General features: G+C 42.0%; 1 protein-coding gene across 3 annotated transcripts in view; it reads left to right on the forward strand.

Annotated features, from left to right (window-relative positions):
- FIRRM (FIGNL1 interacting regulator of recombination and mitosis) overlaps window positions 1-22,254 on the forward strand; it is a 737,920-nt gene that overhangs the window by 22,091 nt on the left and 693,575 nt on the right. For all 3 annotated transcript variants that reach the window (XM_073557998.1, XM_073557999.1, XM_073558000.1), the window contains exons 4-5: window positions 6,691-6,795; window positions 9,527-9,667. In XM_073557998.1, coding sequence (XP_073414099.1) covers window positions 6,691-6,795; window positions 9,527-9,667 — 246 coding nt within the window. The remainder of the gene's footprint in view (window positions 1-6,690; window positions 6,796-9,526; window positions 9,668-22,254) is intronic.

Genomic DNA, 22,254 nt, shown 5'->3' on the forward strand with positions numbered 1-22,254 from the left:
TTACCTGTGGTAACACTCCTGACTTAAAAGAAGGGAATGTGCTCACCTGGAAAGGTTGTGAGAAGCCACAACCACTATCACATATATCGATATCTTGGATCCACAGCCTGCAGCGGCTCCCCAACGGCAAAGATCCAAAAATAAAAAAAATAAAAAATAAAAAAAATCTCTATACAGGTTGCAGCGGTGTCTCAGACCCAGCAGACTCTATCATGGCTCCTGAATCTGTCATATAGTATACAGTCTATCTAGAGTCTAACGCATGGGTATAATAAGACACATGAGACATAAGCTTCTTAAGCATTTCTTGTATTACTCCATACAAGTAGTGCAGTAGCAGGATAGTTGCAGAGTTAGGCAAACAACCAACGATATTCAGAGTCTATTACTTTCCTGTCAGAAGTAGCTGGCAAGCAGAAGGGTTCTGTGTCCACAAATGGTTCCAAGCAGAGGAGATCCAGGCTTCACAGACCAAGTCACAAACTGGGAATAGAGCTGATTCAGGAGCACAGGTGAATCAGCTGGAGCTGATTAAAAGGACAATTGGCAGGAAACAGGGCAGGGACATCATAGCTGAGTACTCCATGTTATTTGAGGGCAAAGTCACTGCACATGCCAGGAAACAAGATGGCCAACGACAAGCTGAGGACTCCATATTGGTTGAGGGCAAAAGTCAATGCACAGTCCAGGAAACAAGATGGCCGACACACTAAATGCGAAGATAACGGATCTAGCATAAAAGTCCGAAAACATTACACTTATTTTGTTTCATTCGGGTTTCACGAAACCCGATCCGACCAAAGTCGTTCAACTCTACTCATAAGTTCAATGGATGCAAGAATTGTGAAAGTGATATCAAAGAAGGGTTCCTATGTTAACATGTAACTTGGCCTGTTAGGATGTTTTGGAGTTAAATAGCTTTTTTTGTTCAGTGAATGTGACCTCCTAATGCTGCAAATTCCACAAATTAGCATTTTCAGTTCTTTTAAACATATCAAATGTTTAGAAATTCTACTGTGCCTAATAATTTGGAACAGTGCATTTTGAGTTTTTATTCATTTTGGAGATTATACTGTTATCATTGGGAGGTTTCTTCAATAAATTTCTATGTATACTCTAACGGGTGATGACTTTTATTAGACTGACTGTCATTTGCACCGACCATTTAGGAAAATCAGAGAAATGTATATAATTTGCATAATAATTTGGAACATGGTGTACATGCAAGGCAAATGTCTATTGTGAGAATAACACTGCGCTACAAATTTCAGGGACGTTCTTGTCCGCTGAAAAAATGTTATTATATCTTATAGATTTTGATATGCTGAACACGAATATGTGCTCCAAAAGTCTGTATCACGTAAGGTTTTTAAGAATCAGTTTATAGTCTACATTATGACATCCGAGACACTACATACAGTACAGACCAAAAATTTGGACACACCATCTCATTCAAAGAGTTTTCTTTATTTTCATGACTATGAAAATTGTAGATTCACTCTGAAGGCATCAAAACTATGAATTAACACATGTGGAATTATATAATTAACAAAGTGTGAAACTGAAAATGTCTTATATTCTAGGTTCTTCAAAGTAGCCACCTTTTGCTTTGATTACTGCTTTGCACATTCTTGGCATTCTCTTGATGAGCTTCAAGAGGTTGTCACCGTAGATGGTTTTCACTTCACAAGGTGTGCCCTGTCCGGTTTAATAAGTGGGATTTCTTGCCTTATAAATGGGGTTGGGACCATCAGTTGTGTTGTGAAGAAGTTTGGTGGATACACATAGTCCTACGTTAGCTGCTTTTTTCTTGCCATAATACAAATTCTAAGTAAAGAAAAACGAGTGGCCATCATTACTTTAAGAAATGAAGGTCAGTCAGTCCAAAAAATTGGGAAAACTTTGAAAGTGTCCCCAAGTGCAGTGGCAAAAACCATCAAGCGCTACAAAGAAACTGGCTCACATGAGGACTGGCCCAGGAATGGAAGACCAAGAGTCACCTCTGCTGCGGAGAATAAGTTCATCCGAGTCACCAGCCTCAGAAATCGCAGGTTAACAGCAGCTCAGATTAGAGACCAGGTCAATGCCACACAGTTCTAGCAGCAGACACATCTCTACAACAACTGTTAAGAGGAGACTTTGTGCAGCAGGCCTTCATGGTAAAATAGCTGCTAGGAAACCACTGCTAAGAACAGGCCACAAGCAGAAGAGACTTGTTTGGGCTAAAGAACACAAGGAATGGACATTAGAACAGTGGAAATCTGTGCTTTGGTCTGATGAGTCCAAATTTGAGATCTTTGGTTCCAACCACCCTGTCTTTGTACGACGCAGAAAAGGTGAACTGATGGACTCTACATGCCTGGTTCCCACCGTGAAGCATGGAGGAGGAGGAGGTGTGATGGTGTGGGGGTGCTTTGCTGGTGACACTGTTGGGGATTTATTCAAAATTGAAGGCATACTGAACCAGCATGGCTACCACAGCATCTTGCAGCGGCATGCTATTCCATCCGGTTTTCGTTTAGTTGGACCATCATTTATTTTTCAACAGGACAATGACCTCAAAGACGCCTCCAGGCTGTGTAAGGGCTATTTGACCAAGAAGGAGAGTGATGGGGTGCTACGCCAGATGACCTGGCCTCCACAGTCACCAGACCTGAACCCAATTGGGATGGTTTGGGGTGAGCTGGACCGCAGAGTGAAGGCAAAAGGGCCAACAAGTGCTAAGCATCTCTAGGAACTCCTTCAAGACTGTTGGAAGCCCATTTCTGGTGACTACCTCTTGAAGCTCATCAAGAGAATGCCAAGAGTGTGCAAAGCAGTAATCAAAGCAAAAGGTGGCTACTTTGAAGAACCTAGAATATAAGACATATTTTCAGTTGTTTCACACTTTTTTGATAATTATATAATTCCACATGTGTTAATTCATAGTTGTGATGCCTTCAGAGTGAATCTACAATTTTCATAGTCATGAAAATAAAGAAAACTCTTTGAATGAGAAGGTGTGTCCAAACTTCTGGTCTGTACTGTTCATGTGCATCAATGTCAGTAGCAAAAGCAATTGTTCAAAAGTGTTTTGTTTATAATTCGTGTCAGATGCTTCTCGAATAAGATTCCAGCAATAGTAAGCCAGCATTGACGTACTCCACTTTCCCTGGTACCTTTTCTCCATTAGCGCAATGTCTTGGTGAAAATCTTTCACCGTGTTTATCGCTAACGGCAACAAGATGCTCTGTAAAAAAGTCCAAGTGAGAATGTTGAAAATGCATTTTTAGTGACCATATTGCATTTCATCAAATGATATCTTGTGAGCATGATGTCCACAAGTTGTTCAAAGTTCGGTGCCCTGCTGTTGCCAAGAAAGTTGAAGGTCACATCTTTAAAGGCTCTCCATGCCACTTGATCAACATCTTGCAAAAGACCATCAAAGTTACTGTTATTCATTATATTTCCCATCTGTGGGCCAATAAAAATACCTTCTTTAATCTTTGCATCACTTATTCTTGGACATTTCTGTCGCAAGTAAGAAAAGGCTTCTGATTCTTTGTTCATTTCTTTGACAATATTCTTCATAAGCCCAAGTTTATTATGCAAAGGAGGGGGAAATATCTTTGCTGGATCAAAGAGAGGATTATGTTTAACATTTTTCTGTCCAGCAACCAGGTTTTTGAGGAGTGGCCAGTCCTTTCTGAAATGGTGCATTTCTCGTGCATGACTATCCCACTCACAAATAAAACAACAATACTTGGTATATCCAAGCTGCAGTCCAAGAAGAAGTGCAACAACTTTTAGATCACCACATATGTTCCAGTTATAATTTATATAATTAATGTGGGTCAACAGTAACTCCATATTCTCATATGCTTCTTTCATGTGTACGGCATGATCAATAGGTATAGAAGGATAGATATTTCCGTTGTGTAATAAAACAGCATTCAGACTTAAAACTGACGAGTCCATGAACAATCGCCATTCCTTCTGGTAATGTTCGCATCCAAGAGCACCAAACAACCCCAAGAAGTCGTTGCAAGAGGTTAAACTCTCAACATGGTTGAAAAATTGATTAAGGTCTTCTTGACTGTGGAAAAACAAACTCTTGTTCCTGGTAATAAGATTCCGTTCTTGTAGCCTTGATCCCAATAATTCTGCCTGTCTCTTTGACAATTTCAAATCTCTTATCAAGTCACTCAGATCAGCTTGACTGAACAGATGTGGATTAGATGTAGAAGGCTCAAAGTCTGGGTCTGCAGCAGTTTCATTTTCCACTGACATTGTTCGTTCATCTTCGTCGTCCTCCATTGTCCATACTCTTGGCGGCTTTGGAACATGAAGACTTTTCATCGTGTGGCACTGGTCTTATGGCTGAAGGAAGTTTAGGATATTCTATTGATTTCTTGTTTTTTGCTGAATATCCTGTTACATTTGTAAGGCAGAAGCAGCAATCTGTTACATGATTTCTCTGTTCTCTCCATATTATTGGAACAGCGAAAGGCTTTGAAGGTCGTTATTCCTTCAGCCATGCTCTAAATATGTCAGTATTGTCTTTTGATCCTTCCCCTGCCCAGGAGATGTGGTATGCTCCGTTCATGGTCAGCCGAATGACTCACTGCGCCTGCGCGGAATTCGCATAATAAATGCTTGCATATGTGTAGATCAGCGATTTATTTCCGTGGAAAATTCAGAATATACGGTTTCAGAAAAAGTTCATATGAGTTTTTAGAATTATAACAGATTATGTTTAGTATCATTTCTCAAAAACCTCACGTGATAGGAAAAATCTTAAGTCATGTCTGAAATCAGCATGAAAAAAATCTATCGGGAACACTCAAAATTGTCCGAGGGACAAAACCTTGTTAACACAGTGTAATTTGTTTTAGTCTGCCTTTCACTTGTTCGGTTTGTATGGAAGTAGAAGTTGATATTTAGCCATGAAGTCCTGTTTTATTTTCACACCATATTCACATGAGCAACAGCTTTAATATTACTAATTTTCCAACATACTCCCAGATGCAAAGCTTTGATAAATATGTGGATGCTAAATAAGAGTGAGATTATGACTCCTGTGTTCTTAAAGGGGTTTTCCAAAATGGGAGTGTGGGATGTAAAGAATAAATTTGCTTAATGAGAAAACTATTGGCATACTAGTCTTGTAGCGCCAATGCCGCTGCAGAGAAAATCTGTGCAATATATGAAGGTCCAAGATGATAAACTAAAGTATATCAATAAATAAGAATAAATGTGAAATCAGAAATGTCTGACACTTTCGTCTAGTCACCTGACTGCTGCAGTCAATCACTGGGCTCAGTGGCTCCTGCTAGTCTTTCTTCTTCCACACAGAGATTCACTCACCCATTATTGAGATAATGATTGATTCTTGTTAATCTTGATATCAAAAAGGCATCATGGTGATAGTATTAGAGAAAAAGGGCCAGTTCTTGCCTTCATGATGGCAGTAGACTTACATATTAAGACTGCCTATCAAAGCAGCTCTACCCATGAAAAGACTAACTAGCTGTAGGAAAGTGCTGAAATGATTCAATTTACCATTTACACATTAATGGATTATATGAATAATTAAAGCATAACCGTCATTCTTATTTCATAATATATAGAGAAATCTGCTTCTGTCTCCACCAGGACTTATAATTCCCCAAATTCTCAATTTATAGGTAAAATCTGTATTCACTGAAACCAGACTTTCCCATTACTGAGACATGCAGCTGCTTCTGATCAGATTTTGCCTATATGGGAGGAGGAGCTCTGCTTTTAGCCCCTCCCCCGCCTTCCTGCATAGAATCTTATCAGTACCACCTGTCATCTCCTATCTCAGTAATGGCGAAGTCTGTCTTCTTTAAAGGGAATCTGTCACCTCATTTTGGTGGGCTGTGTAAATGATTTGTGTCCGGTCCGATGGGTGGTCTTTGAGCGCCTTTCCTCCACCTCTCCTTGGCCGCTGTCTGTAATATTTCTGTGAATTTCCGCACCTGTCCTCCCATATTCCGCGCGTGTGCGTTGCAATCTGGACTCGCGCACGCGCAGTATGCTTTGCCAAACTGCGGGCAAAGCCGAAAAGCATTACTGCGCATGCGCCGGTGAACTATGTCCCAGAAGTATTTAGCTGTATTCTGCCCACAGGACCGGACACAAGTCCTTTACATAGCCCGCCAAAATGAGGTGACAGATTCCCTTTAAATACAGATTTTTACCTGTAAATTGAGAACAGATCAGTCCTGAAATCTCATCTCCCGAGATCTCTATCTGCGCATGCGCCGCCCCTCGGGGGCCATTTTCCCGGAGCAAAGGAAACCACGGAACTGTGGGGGGCTCTGGCCTTTCACAAAATGTCAATAGAGCCCCCCACAGCACCGCTGGGCACCCCCCTCATCCTAGCCTGCAGCAATGGTACCGGTAAGATATATACGCATTATAAGATGCACCCCCATTTCCCTTCCATTTGGGGGGGGGGGGGGGGAGAAGTGTGTCTTATAATCCGTAAAATACGGTATTTATGGAGTACAAATTAAAATGTTGGTTACTCTTTTTAATGATTTCAGATTGGTTGGTCGATTTTTATCCCTATTTGTAAAAGTATGAAAACCACTTTAATCCACCTTCAGAATCTCTAGGAGTAATGTCAGTTAATTTTTAGTGATGAAGGTATCGGTAATTTAATTTTCTATGCTCTTTCTTTAGGCAGTAGACCATTTTCACAACTTACTTTCTGAAATCTCAAGACAGGCATCAATGTTATCGAGTCAAAATATTGAAGTGAAGAACACATTACGGAATATTCTCCAGGTATTTCTATGTATCCTACTAAGTATTGCATGCGTCAGGAAACCAGTTAGTAGGAATAGCTGTGTGTTTACAACACAGGAACAATTCTGATAATGGAGTTTCAGCAGTAAGGCTATGTGCCTACGCCACAGAAATGCTGCGGAATTGTCTGCAGCATTTCCGCAACTCCACGCCGCGGGAAAATGCATGCGGATTTCGCATGCGTTTTCCCGCAAAATACAAAAGTTTTGCAAGAGTATTTAGCTTGCAGAATGCTTGCGCTTTCCAAGCGATTTGAAGCATCGCTTTGAAAAGTGATTGACAGGTTGGTCACACTCGTCAAACATAGTGCTTGACAAGTGTGACCAACTTTTTACTATTGATGCTGCCTATGCAACATCAATAGTAAAAGAATGTTAAAAATAATTAAAAAAACTAAAAGGGATATACTCGCCTTCTGGCGGCCCCCGGAGTCGTCCCGCCCCTCAGCGACTCTGCCGGCAACTTCCGTTCCCAAGGATACCTTGCGACAATGACCTCTGATGACGTAGCGATCTCGCGTGATGCTACATCATCAGAGGTCATTATCGCAAGGCATCCTTGGGAACAGAAGTTGCTGGCAGCGCCGCTGAGGGCCGGGAGGTCTCCGGGAGCCGACAGAGGGTAAGTATATCCCTATTTTTTTATTTTCATTCTATTTTTTTACAGGATTATGGTACCCAGGGCATGGAGGAGAGTCTCCTCTCCTCCAGACCCTGGGTACCATCCGCACATGAAACGCTCACTTCGCGCATGGTGGGCATGGCCACATGCGTAAAGTGAGCCTTTGAACGCAAATCCTATGGCGGCGGAATAGCCACGATTCCGCAAAATTAATAGACATGCTGCAGATTTTTCCGCAATGCGATTTCACAGCAGAAAAATCAGCAGCATCGACACAGCAATTGCAGATTGCATTGAAAATCAATGTGATTCCTTTTGTTAGTGTTTTTTAAGCATTTCCGCAGCGGCGGAAACACTTAAAAAACACAACGTGGGCACACAGCCTTAAAGGGAAAAGTTACAAAACATGCAGGAAGAAATGTCATCTGGATAATAAGGATCAGATAAGGAGGGATGCAGATAAGTGACATCACACAGAACGTACATGCTTGTGGAAAAATCATTCGTAACCGTAAAGGATGAGGCGACATAGCTGGGAAATTACCAGTAAAGGGCCCAGAGTTATCTTCAAAACAAAGTTATGAGAAATAAGACTTAAGGCGCCCACAGTCTGGAACTAGCAGTGCTTTGGACGCAGTGTATGTTCGGTCCATATAAATCGTCACAGTCTATTGAACACAGTTGAATCCGCATGTGTTCACTGAACCGTGCGTATTTACCACATTCAATACATTCTATTGATGTAATTTCTGTTGCGGGAGACTAGCGTCTCCACAAGAGAAATTGCCGTACTGCGGTCTATGGAGGACGTGCCACATGTCAGTGTCAGCAGGTGATCCACAGGCGACTATGGACGCATAGTGGACGTGGGATTTCTAGAAATCCCATCTACTATGCTGTAACATCTGGCGCTGTGGGTTTGATGCTGCATAAATACGCAGCGTCAAACCTGCAGCAGTTCTAGTTCATGGGCACATACCCTTAGGGTCCTGAAATGAGGAGGGACAGAAGAAAAAACATAAGAAATAGAAAGTAAAGGGATAAATAAGGGAGGTGTAAAAAGGGGATGTGAGCAGAGGACCATGACTCATAGAGAAACAATGTGACAGTAAACTGACGGCACATCAAGAACTAGTCTGAATAGGTGCATACTAAAAAACAGCTTACATATCAAAATGAGGAAATGGTTGCACTCAATTGCGTTTAGGCATGTCAATGTGAAATGCAAGAAGTGTGTCTAGGGTAATGGCTTTGAAAATTTAGGAATAACACATGAGATGCTTGGCACAAAATTTGGCCAAAAAATGTGAGCCCATTCACCAACGTCAAGGTGATCTCATTGAATGGGTCCCTGACCTGACTGCCTAGTGTGAACACTTACCTATGGCTAATGACTTGGTAAAGCCTATATTTATAGGAAGGCCTTAACCTTGACGTTGGTGAATGGGCTTACATTTTTTGGCCAAATTTTGTGCTAAGTATCTCATGTGTTATTCCTAAATTTTCAAAGCCATTGCGCTATTCACACTTCTTGTATTTTACATTGATATGCCTTAACGCAATTGATTGCAACCATTTCCTCATAGAGAAACAAGACGGATCACAGACTCCAGGCCGTTAGAAGCTGCTTTTTGTCGGACTATGGTCCTGTTATAACTGAGAAGTGATATAGTGAAATGTCTTATTTTTCATTGGATATCCCACTACTATTGTCAGCATTTGAATATTCCTGTAAATGAGGTACCAAGAGCATGAGATCAGCCTGATTGCCAGCTGCATTATAACCCTAGTTCCACCCCCATGTGTTTGAGAGATTTTGTTTTATTCTTGGCACAGAAAAGAAATCAATCCACTACATGCAATAATCAGCAAGCAACGTTGAGTTTCTAAATTGCACTAGGAAATATAATTTTAGGTTTTGGTTGCTACAGACCACGTCTTTTTTTTTTTTTTTTTTTTTTTAACTGATATCATACTTGATGTCCAAAATGTATTTGTCACTGGAGTGTAGGACTTTCCATGCATCCCATGTGACAATCTATACTTTCACCTTTGAAAATTCTAACTTATTGTCACTTACACTTGCTAGGAGATGTCTCACTGGATAGCAGCATTAACGGCTTGTGTGCGTCATGTCTGCTCTATAGAGGAAGCAGTGCATTTTGAGAATATCCAGTCTCTTCCTTCATCTGTGCTGCAGATCCTTACAGCTACGTTCACCCACTGCAAGGTGAGCTATTTGTATAGAACTTTTTCACTTAATCTTTTCTTTTTTTTTTTTTTTAATAGCGCTGAACTTTAAATAAGTAGCGCCCCCTGATAGGCAAAAATGCAGTGGATGTCACCTGAATATTATACCTGACACACTGCGGTATCATCATGCACCATCGGTTTTAGCATTGAGTACAGCTGTTTAACCCCCTAGTTGACACTTTCAATTGTGTTGGTGGCATCTAGATGGTTTACAGCAGGAGAGAACTTGTTCTTTAACATCATCTGGACCCTGCGATCAAAATTGTGGGTCCTACTAATTGCCATGGCATCTGAGGCCAAGTAATGGCCTTGGGGTACGGTGGCTATAAGCAGGGTCTAGCAATCTGTCAGTGAGACTGAAGATTACATGCATGACACCATGAGAAAAAGTACTGTGGGACTAAGCAAAATGAAAAGAAAAAAAAAAGTTAAATAAAACTTATAATAAAAAAAATCACAAATTAATTGTGAAATTCTGTTTTGCCACTAAAAACGCAGCTTTTGTGTAAAAATAAGTCGAATGCATGTAATTAATTTCACTGTGTCCAGAACAACCCAAACTATAAACCTGTCAATTTTTCCTATACTGTGAACACCGTAAAAAAAAAATCAATATGGTATCTCTAATAATAATGACCTAACAAAGAATAAAGTCGTTTTATCAGTTATATCACATGGTCAATGACGAAAAACAGAAAAAAAACGCAGCCTCTCTGAAACTCCTGCATATTTGTTCTTTCTGCCTCATAAAAATCAGTCAAAACCTAAGATAGAAACAAAACTAGCATGCACCCTGCTGTAAAAAGTAATAGTGCATATAAATAATGTAGGGTGCTTAGTAAACCTGTTTGTGATAAAGTGTTAAAGCCATCCCACCGCAAAAGGTGTGCCCAAATTGGGACGGTGCTATACTGTCTCTAGTGTTAAAACCTTACGAAGTATCAAAAATGACCTCAATGTGAATAAGGTGTCAAACAGTGGCACACCCACCTTCCGTTGTTACGTGTTTCAAATCCAGAGCATGTCAACTTCTCTTGCGTGTATGCGGAGTTCTCTGTGCAAAATTTTCTTATATACTTGCATTGGATTCGGAAAATTTGCAGATTAAAAATGCTCATACCTTTTTAGTGTGTTTCAGGGGTGGAATAATAACACATACCGTATTTTTCAGAATATAAGACACACTTTTTTTTCCTCCAAAAATGTGGAGCAAAATGGAGATGCATCTTATAGTCCTGATGTACCTGCTGTGGATGGGGGAGGTGGAGGAGTAGCAATGGCAGAGCAGCGGGTCACAGGAGGCAGCGGCACTCCGTTGCCCGCTGCTGAAGAAAATTGAATATTCACTGCATTCCATGTTAATGGAATGCAGTGAATATTCATTTCTCTTTAATAGCGGTTACGCTGTTAGCCGCAGCCGTGGGCTTCCAGCAGCTGCCGACGTTCATGTGTGTGCGCTACTTAACGTAATCTATATTCACTGCTCTCCACTCCCACAGGCTTTGAATGCATTGAATATTTGTTCCCTTTAGTAGTGAGCACACATAAACGCCGGCATCTGCAGCTAACACTGTGCCCGCTACTAAAGATCAGTGAATATTCATTGTTCTCCATGCACAGCGTGGGGAGCAGTGAGTATTCTGGCAGCTGTCCTCAGCTTGTAAGCAGCACATGACGTCACTGCCATACGCTGCTTACAAGCATAAATCCACTGCTGGCATCAGAACATGACGCTGCAAGAGAGGGCAGGAAGGTAAGTATAATGGTTTGTTTTTTTTAATGTTTTTCTGGTGGGGGCCCTGCATACTAAGATGGAGATGGGAGCCCTGCATACCAGGATAGGGTTGAGGGGGACCATGCATACCAGGATAGGGATGAGGAGGCCATGCATACCAGGATAGGGGTTAGGAGGCCATGCATACCAGGATAGGGGTGAGGAGGCCCTGCATACCAGAATAGGGTTGAGGGGGACCGTGCATACCAGGACAGGGTTAGGAGGCCATGCATACCAGGATGGGGATGAGGGAGGCCATGCATACCAGGATAGGGATGAAGGAGCCATGCATACCAGGATAGGATTGAGGGGGACCATGTATACCAGGATAGGGATGAGGAGGCCATGCATACCAGGACGCAGATGGGAGCCCTGCATACCAGGATAGGGTTGAGGGGGACTCTGCATACCAGGATAGGGATGAGGGGGTCATATATACCAGGTGTTGTGAACACCTTTGACCTGGCTTCTGAGTGTGGGCTCCCTCTGGTGGTTGCTGCTGGTAATGGAGCTGGTCTGGCTGACAGAAGTCAATCACCTGAGGATGATTGGAGGTCAGGTGTTACAGACTAGAGAGATTTAAGTGAGCAACCTTTCCTCAGTTGATGCTGGTGATTTGGTTTGCTTCCTGAGCATTTTGGAAGTCTGCATGCCTTCTGCTCCGTCCTGCATCTTTCAGATAAGTTATTTGTCTGCTTGAATCTTTTTGCATTTTGATTCATTTTTGCTGTTCTCTGATTTTTCCTCTGCTGGTGTGAGTTCAGCCGGGTTCCCTGCTGGGACCTGTGCTGGACTCTGTTTCATATGCCACAGGTTGTGTCAGTCTTTTCTGTATCTCTAATCCCCTGTTATATCAGTATCTTTGTTTTGCGTCCAGTTCACACCAGAGCTCTGATTTAGTGGGGGAGAGGTCATGTGGCCTCAGCATTTTTGCATATCAGACGTGTTGGATTTTTCTTAGGGTTTTTTGCGTGATTGCAGACAGTATCCTTTTCTGTCCTGTTCTATATATATTCGGGGGCTATCTATTCCTTTGGGGTTCTACTCCAGGGCAGTTTAGCTTTCCCATTTCTCTCTTTAGGCTTAGTTAATTCTTTGGCTGTGCTGAGGCGTGTAGGGCATCGTAGGTATGTCCCTCGGCTAATTCTAGTTGTGTCGTCGGTTTAGGGGTCTGCTGTTGTGAATTCTCTCTCTGGCTTCTCTCTGGGGATTGCTGAAGGTATTGGAGCTGGTCAGATTGACAGGGGTTGCGAGTTCTCTTTCTGGGCTCCCTCTGGTGGTTACTGGAGTTAGTGGAGCTGATCTGATTGACAGAGGCTTGCCACCTGATAATGAGGAAGACGATTGGATATCTGGGGTTTCTGATTGGGATTTAAGACTGCTGACTCCCTCTATCCCTGAATCAACAAATAGTCCTTATACCAAGTATACTGGCACTTCATTAACCACAAGAATACAAAAAAATGTCGGGCTTATATACTCATATTGCCGAACTGAAGAGACCCAGCAATAATAAAATCACAATGTTTATTGAAATGGTTTAAAATTATTTAAAAAAGACAAAATACTCAGCAGGAGGAATTAAATGTCCAAAATGCAAGAAAAATTGTTATCAATAGGCAATCCTATACATGATCCGATATATTCTAGGCAAATAAGAATAAATTAGCAGCTGAAGGTACAGATACAATATTAGCTATATGCTAATTGCAAATAAACCTAGATACTATAGTACACAAACGGTGCCAACACAATAATAGCAATAGTGCTAATTATGTATGAACCTAGACCCTAAATTCCAGTCCCATCAATATAACTAGCGTCATCATGGATAACAATCCTAAGTTCAATGAAGAAATATAAAGGGACAATTACCTCATATAAGCAGGCGTCTGTGACCGTGCGTGGCGCGACCTCCCCAACGCGCGTTTCGCAATTGCTTCTTCCGGGGGCGTGTCAGAGGTGAGTGTGTCAAGAGGTTATATACCCCAGAGAGCCAATAGGGAAGCCGTTACATTAAACAGGGAAGAATCCATTCCTTTAGATATTTCTGGCGCGTGCGCCGATCTGTGCAGCCGGGTATAACGTCCCTTCCGGTGACGCGCTCCTTGAGCCGAATACTAGTGCGCATGCGACTCAATGGTGGAGCGCTCCTGGAAGTGAACGGCACTACAGACCCTGTGCAAGCGCTATCATCAGGGATATGGATATAATAGATTGTGCCTCAGTAATTATAAAGTGAAAATAAAATGAATAATCAATACCAGTGCTTAATATTATGTAAAACAATGATCTCCAATGACAAGGGAGACCAATATAGCAGTAAGGTGAACAAAGATGATGGTGCACACCAGATAAATAAAGTGATGCAATATATAGTGAAAAATTATGATTATTTAATAAGGAGAAAAAGTGTATGACACGTGAATTATTCCATATTTCGTATTGTAAAAACATAAAACCAAATCATAAAAATATATTATAAAGTGACAAGTGCATACTAATATATCCGCCCTGTTCCAAACATGATCAAAAAATTATTCCTCTATAGATGTAAAAAGACATATATCATAGAAGCATTAAGATAAATATTAATTAAATTGAACTCTTAACATTAAGAATATTCTAAGCATGCTTGAATCCGAATTTTCACTCCCAATGCTGTGAAAAAAGTCCATAATAAATATAGCAGCATATGTTCAAAGCATACTCCGATCTCATCTTCTTTCTTGATACTTGTATAGAAAGAAGGCCCATAATCAAAATATATTCTAGGCATGCTCGAGTCCGATATTCTTTCTTGATGTACGGAATAAAGTCCATAATGAACATGGATACACATCCTACCCAACTACGGCTTGACCTAAGAAAAATTCTCCAAGGTTAACTGTAAATCTAGACGAAAAAAATGAAAAATTAGTACAAAAGAAAAAATATGTTTAAAAAGTCTAAAAAGAATTAAGAAACCCCACCCACCCCATAAAAAATGCCACTAATAACCTAATTCCAAAATCAACAGTATACTAAGAAGGATGCAAACTCAAATAAATCCAGGGTCAATGATATTATACGAAAGATGAAAACACCAAACTTTCATTAAGGCCTAAAGGGCTCATGGTTCCCAAACGAAATATCCATTGACTTTCTTTTTGGGTCAAAGCCTTGCCAAGATCCTCACCTCTGGGACCCAACGTTACCAAGTCAATGCCCTTAATGATGAGACCTCTGGCATTGCTGTCATGATACCGTTTGAAATGCCGTGGCAGAGTTTTCAAAAGGGAATCATCCAAAATAGTTTTGGCCTTTTCAATGTCCCTCACATGTTCTCTGGTTCTAACCTTTAACTCACGTGTGGTAAGACCTATATGGATCTTACCACACGGACATTGAGCATGATAGATGACGCCTTGTGATGAACAATTGATATGTTTCCTAATTTGATATATTTTGGACCCATCTTGATTAAGGAAAGCATCCTCTTTCACCAGATTAAGGCATCCCTTACAGATACCACAAGGGAAAAAACCTGGTTTGCCCAAATTTTTTTGTGTTCTCTTTTTATTTTCCCTTGAAACATAGTGGCTATGTACTAAAATGTCTTTCAAATTATTAGACCTTTTTGCCACAAAAGAAGGGGCAGCTGGAAGTACTTCCTTTAAAATAGGGTCTGCAAAAAGGGTATGCCAGTGTTTCCGTATAATATCAGTTAACCCTTTCCATTGACGATTATAAGTAGAAATAAATCGTACCTTGTTCACATCCTGTGTTTTTTTTTTTTTTTTGTTACATTTTGATTGCCCATAGAGAAGTTGATCCCTATTTGCCTTTAAGGCCCTAAAATATCCGCGTTTGATGGATCTCCTGCCGTAACCTCTTTCAAAGAATCTTCTAATCAAATCTTCTGATTGATTTTCAAAAGCCTGAGGTTCAGAACAAATTCTTTTGGCCCGAAGGAACTGGCCAATTGGTATTCCTTTTATCATTGAAGCCGGATGTGACGATTGTGCTAGCAAGAATGAATTAGTTGCTGTAGGTTTGCGGTATATATCAGTTTGCAAACAGCCATCAGGAGCAGTCTCAATCCAAATATCCAAAAATTCCAAGCTCCTTCCTGATTTGAAGGTGAGTTTGACATTGATGTCATTTCGATTTAATCTGTCAAAAAGAGTACACAATCCATCATGGGTTCCCTCCCAAATGAAAAGAATATCATCAATGTACCTCATCCTGTTGTGGACATGGTCCACATCCTGGATGAGGTCATCCTGAAAAATGCTCCTCTCCCATGCCCCTAAAACCAAATTAGCGTAAGCTGGGGCACAGGAAGCCCCCATTGCTGTACCCTGTAACTGTAAAAAAAAATCTCCATTAAATATAAAAACATTATGATTTAATAAAAATTCCAATAATATTAAGACAAGGTCAGCAATGGGGGGATCAATATTACTAGAACTCAAAAAACTCCTTGTTGCCGCCAAGCCATCACAATGTTTGATGGAAGTGTAAAGAGACTCCACATCTGCTGTTACCAATATCATATTCTCATCAAGTTGTAATTGGTCAATCCGTTGTAAGGCAGATGTGGTGTCCCTCACAAAGGATGGCAGCTCGGCAACCAGTGGCTTAAGAAAAAAATCAACTATATCAGAGATCACCTCACATAGGCCAGAGTTACCTGCCACAATAGGGCGTCCAGGAGGATCCAGGGAATTTTTATGGAGTTTAGGAATCAAATAAAACGTTGCCATCTTCAGATGGAAATTACGTGTATTGTCCAACAATTTTTTTAGAAATAATACCTTGTGAAAAGGCATTCTCCAAAATATTCACCTATTTAGCCTGAAAGGAAGATAAAGGATTAAATGTCAACTTGCGATAGCAATTGCTATCGCTAAGGAGTACATTGGCCTGTTTCTCGTACATACTAGTCGGCCAGATGACTAGATTACCTCCTTTATCGACCGCTTTATATACGACATCGTCCCAAGACTTAAGTTCATCCAGTGCTGATTTCTCCTTTTTAGTAAGATTAGACCTTCCCATTTTAATCCTGGTTAAAGATTGAATATCATTGGTTACTAGTTTAGTAAATACGTCAATTGCCGGACATAATCCTAACGAAGGGAATTTTTTGGATTTATCAAACAGGTGATTAGGAATAGTACTTACCTGTTTCCCAGTATTTTGTTCTTCAAGGGATCTCAAAATCTCTAGGGCATCAATTTCTTCTTTGGTATTAAAACCATCATTACTTTGAGCTTTAAAATGTAATTTCCTCAAAATCAATTTACGTTAAAAGAGATGTACATCTTTCACCGCCGTGAACGGATCTATATTAGAAGAGGGTGAGAAGGTTAGGCCTTTTTCAAGAACATCTAACTGGATTGCAGATAACGTGTGTTCAGATAGATTAACCACCTTAAAGTGATCTTTTCCTTTTCTTCCCCTCTGTGATCTATTAAACATATCCGGGAACTTTTTTCTCTGATTTCCACTTCTAAGGCTAGTTTCACACTAGCGCTTTTGAGCGCAGCGACGGCCTGCGCACGGCCGCAGCTAAGCCCCACCCCCTGCCACGCCTCAGCCGGTAGCTCCGCCTACTGGCGCATGACGCTGCATGCGTCCTGCGTCCCCTATCTTTATCACTGGGGGCGCAGGCCGTGCGCAGTATGCGTTTGGCGGTTCATGCGTCCTTTTGACGGTGCAGTTTGGTTGCGCTCGGCGCACCGTCAAAAAGGCGCATGCACCGCCAAACGCATACTGCGCACGGCCTGTGTGAAACTAGCCTTAGGGAGAAGTCTCTATACGATTCATTATCACTTAAGGAAACACTACTTTCCATTTTGTCCCTCCGGACAGCACCATGGAGGAAGTCCTCCCTTGACCTATAGCGGGACAGGATCACAGAGAGGTTAAAAGGTCCCTCCACCCTCCAGTGTTTTTCCTGTCCCAAAGGGGACGGTCGTAGGAGAGGTTGCTCCAGGAGGAGTGAAGCTAGAAGGTGAACGTTTGACGGGGCCCAGGGGGATCGGGCGGCTGGGCCAAAACTTCCCCCTGTCAAGCAGCCCGGGGCTGAAACCCTCCTAGGGGGGTCCCTCAGCCACAGAGACCAGGGTGCGGACGAGGCTCCTGGGTAGAGCCGCTTCCTCCCACAGTGGAGGCTCTCGGCTCTGACGCCGGCCTGCAAGCCACTGCTACTTACGGAAATCGGGTGGAGAAGGCGTGGCTCCTCCGGTGATGCCAGAGCAGGTCAGCGTGTGTTCCACTGTAGAATGCGGTTGTGCAGAACGAGACAGGCAACAGGCGAGTTTCCTGGATCTCGTGGGGCACAGGAGAAGAAATCATTGGCAGTAATGCAGCATGCCTGACGGGACGCCGCTTCCCTCCATGGTGGGCACTCGGCGTTACCAGCTCCCCCTGTTTTCTAGCAGGTATGGAGCCAGCACAGGTAAGTGCACGGTGGGATGCTAGTTTCATGCCTTTGTGCCGAAAGCTGCTCAGGTGATGAGGTATTTGTTCACATATATGCAGCTAAGCCTTGGACCTCTAGGCTATAATAAGGCCATATGTTCAGGTTACATCTCATGGTTCGACTTAACTACTCCATCCATAGGAGGACACGGGGTTAATGCAGCAGTGTCTCCATGAAGGCCCTCCAGCTGCAGCTCAGTAATTAGCTCCTTCGGGTGGGGTCAGTCTGACAAATGAGATGTTCCGTTCAGAGTGGCAGCTCATGGCCCTAGCCGTAGAGACACAGAGGGAAAGGAAAAGAAAGAAAATCACACCACTCAACAGGACTGAGAGCAACGGCTGGGTCTACAGATTATATTGAGCCTCTATGCTTCAGATTGCATTATAGCGCTTCTATGCTTTATATTGTGGGCCTCTGTGCATCATATTGCATCAGACTGCCTCTATGCACTACATTGCGTGTTTCTCTGCACCATATAGCTTCTATGCAATATATTGGGTGCCTCTATGCTTCATATCGCATTAGAGTGCTTCTATGTTTTATATTGAGGGCCTCTGTGCGGCATATTGCATCATAGTGCCTCTATGCATGGCACTGAGTATCTCTATGCATCATGTTGCTTCTAGGCACTGAGTGCCTCTATGCTTCATATTGCATTATAGTGCTTTTATGCTTTATATGGAAGTGTCTCTGTGCATATCATTTCATTATAGCCTCACATTGAGTATCTCTATGCATCATATTGCCTCTATGTGCTATATTGAGTGCCTCTATGCTCCATATTGCATTATAGTGCTTCTATGCTTTATATTGACTGCCTCTGGACATCATATTGCATCATACTGCCTCTACGCATTACATTGTGTCTCTGCACTATATTGCTTCTATGCATTATATTGGGTGTCTCTATGCTTCATATCGCATTAGAGTGCTTCTATGTTTTATATTGAGGGCCTCTGTGCATCATATTGCATCAGGGTGCCTCTATGCATGGTACTGAGTATCTCTATGCATCATGTTGCTTCTATGCATTGAGTGCCTCTATGCTTCATATTGCATTATAGTGCTTTTATGCTTTATATGGAAGTGTCTCTGTGCAGATCATTTCATCATAGCCTCACATTGAGTATCTCTATGCATCATATTGCCTCTATGTGCTATATTGAGTGCCTCTACGCTTCATATTGCATTATAATGCTTCTATGCTTTATATTGAGTGCCTCTATGGATCATATTGCTTCAGGATGCCACTGCATCATATTACATCATAGTGCGTCATATTGCATCCATAGTGCCCGGGGCATCAGATGGCATCATAATGCCTCTGTACATAATATTACATTATAGTGCCTCTATGCATTATATGGAGTGCATCACGTTGCACCAGATTGCATCATAGTACCTCTATATCATAGTGCCTTTGTGCATCATATTGCATCATAATACCTATGCATGTCATATGTCATGTCATACTGCTTACAATGCCCCTCATCATATTGCTTCATATTGCATCATATTGCAACATAGTACCTTTATGCATCATATTGCATCAGTGTTTCAGAGTGCCTTCGTGCATCATATTGCATCATAGCGCTTCATAAGTGCCTTTTTTCTTATGGCATTATAGTGCTTCATAGCGTCTCTATACATCGTATTGCGTCATAATGCTTCGGTGCATCATAGTGCTTTGGTGCCCCTGTACCTCAGGGTGTATCACTAGTGTTTCATAGTGCTTCATGGTACATCATGGTGCCTCATAGTACTTCGGGCGTTATGGCTTTGTGCCGCTGGCTGTGGGCCACTGGCTTAGACCATCTGACTTGGGCCTTGTTGTGTGGCCGCACCCTGTATTGTTGGCATACCACTTCACGTTTTGTCTCATGCCCTTAGTCCTTCAGTTTGGACCCAGATCCAACTTTTGTTGCTTCATTCTTGGCATCCGAGCTTAGCCAAAAAAAAAACAAAAAAACAAAAAATCTTTGCTTGAATTGGCCTAGTAAAGTAGCATTTCTTCCGTCTGGAACAGAACTCTGAAGGAGCTACTGCCTTGAGTGCTAAGGGCAAGTCTCTTGCATAATTAGCTTGAAAGGGAGATAATACATCTTTGGGTTCATCCTACAAAGGACATACTACTTTCCTGGGAGCAGTAAATCCTATGAGGTGGAAGGAAAGAATCTTTCCCAGCTCCACATACGGCAATCAGACTAGTTGTCTTGATCAACATCCAGTAGACAGATTTTTGTCACATAAGTCTGTTGTATTATGTTTACCAGGGACTGCATCATTGCCTTTGTAAAAGCAAAAGAGAACATTCAGCTCACCCCCGAGATATAATTCCAAGCACAAGAAGGAGCACGGCTTCCTCACTGCTGCACAGCGTCCAAGGCAATAGGGAAAATAGAAGTGGATCCAGGCCACTCACAAGGCTTATTTAAAAATTAAAAAAAAAAAAAAAAAAAAAAAAAATTTTATTGGATGATCCTTAAAAAATTCAAAATGACAAAACAGACATCTCAGATGGCACAGCAATGACTGAGGGTGGTGTGTAACGAGACCATATGAGTTTCGAGCAACACTGCTCTTGAACACTGTTTTTTCATTACCTTGTGGCGAAACAGCAGCACTGCGTCAGGTGGCAGAGGATACCACACACACTGTCCTTACAGCAGTCAGGGCTCCTGAGATAAAGAATCTGTAACCTGGACGCTTAGAGTTGAGAACCCATAGTCCCATTGCCTCACAGTAGGTAATCCCCCTCTGTGATGGGGAGAAAACTACTCTCTCTAGCTATAGGGTATGGTTACTCCCACCATGGCAGTCTGGGTGTATAAATATCACTGAGAAAATTGCCTTTTAGGCTATGTGTGTATATATAGATAGATAAGTTGACTTGTATATAATGTCCGGACTAATGACTCGTATAGAGGCAGTTCGAAATAATCTCTCGTATCACAGGTTTTTTTACCAACAACCCCCCACCAACACCACTTTCATCGATTCCAGAGTCCAGACTCCCTGTGTCTACATACTGTAGGTAAAACAGGCGTGATCCCCGTTTCCTTTTCAGTGCTTCTAATAAGAAGCCCTATGTGGGTAATGGCAGGAGATATTACCTGCCAGATAGCATATTTCCTTAGCTTCAATAACAATCAACCCTTACTTGGGGGTTTAGACATCAAAGGGTTCGGAATACATGTGATCTCTTGGATGAGTAGTGTATGTGCATCCCAATGCTCTGCCCAATATCCATGTACTAACTGTTATTGGTTTGATCTTCCCGCAGTCCAGGGTCTCTGTCTTGCAGATTTCCTTGTACTATGGTAAGCTGATCTCTAACCAGGGTTTAACCTTAGCCCATGAGGACCTACGAAGGAACAGCCTTTTGTCGTTACCACATGCAGCGGATTACTGGTCTGTACAGTCCTCATGGTGCTGTGGCTATCACCATACTTTGCTGGGCAATAAGGTTTTTAAACCTATTCTGTGGCTGCGGTGTTTTTTAAGTATCTATCACAACAACTATAATTCACGGCTGTTCGTTATTGGTATTGGGGGTACGGCGGGTGTGTTTCACTCTGTTTCTGCTGCATACCTTGTTATCACATTCATACTGAAATTGGCCATTATAGACATAGATCAGACACTCACTACGGTGTTTATCTTTGCGCTTTTCTTTAGACATCTATATTTCTTTGATCTTGCAGATCATATCTATATCTGGCCTGGTTCTTGCCTGGGACTTTGGTCCTTGGGTTTCTGTACCCACCCTGGGATCTTTCCTTTGGTATTCTCCATGGTGCTGTCCGGAGGGACGAAATGGAAAAAGGGAATTAGACCTACCGGTAATTCTGTTTCCAGTAGTCCCTCAGGACAGCACCCTTAATTCCCTCCCTTATGTTTGTCTTTAGGCTTGCACGGGATCAATCTTCCGGCGGATCGTTCGTCCGTCAGGTCGCCATGGCTCCAGACTAAGATGAAGCTAATAAATGGTCTCTTATAGATGCGTTTGTAAGGGCGCGTTTGGACCATTTCCATCCATCCTCGGTGGTACTTTGAAAAAACACTGGAGGGGGGAGGGTCCTTTTAACCTCTCTGTGATCCTGTCCCGCTATAGGTCAAGGGAGGACTTCCTCCATGGTGCTGTGCTGAGGGACTACTGGAAACAGAATTACCGGTAGGTCTAATTCCCTTTTTCAGCTCCTGATATAGAGGTCTCAGAAGGATCTCTTGATCTTTGTCTTTGTGGCATTTGTTTTTTCTGTTGCCATCTGTAAATTTTGTTCATTTCAAAATCAGCAGTATCCCGCTGAAATTTCTT

The sequence above is a fragment of the Dendrobates tinctorius genome, unplaced genomic scaffold (genome assembly GCF_039654945.1).
Source record: "Dendrobates tinctorius isolate UK_male_01 unplaced genomic scaffold, ASM3965494v1 ptg000012l, whole genome shotgun sequence".
NCBI lineage: Eukaryota > Metazoa > Chordata > Amphibia > Anura > Dendrobatidae > Dendrobates > Dendrobates tinctorius.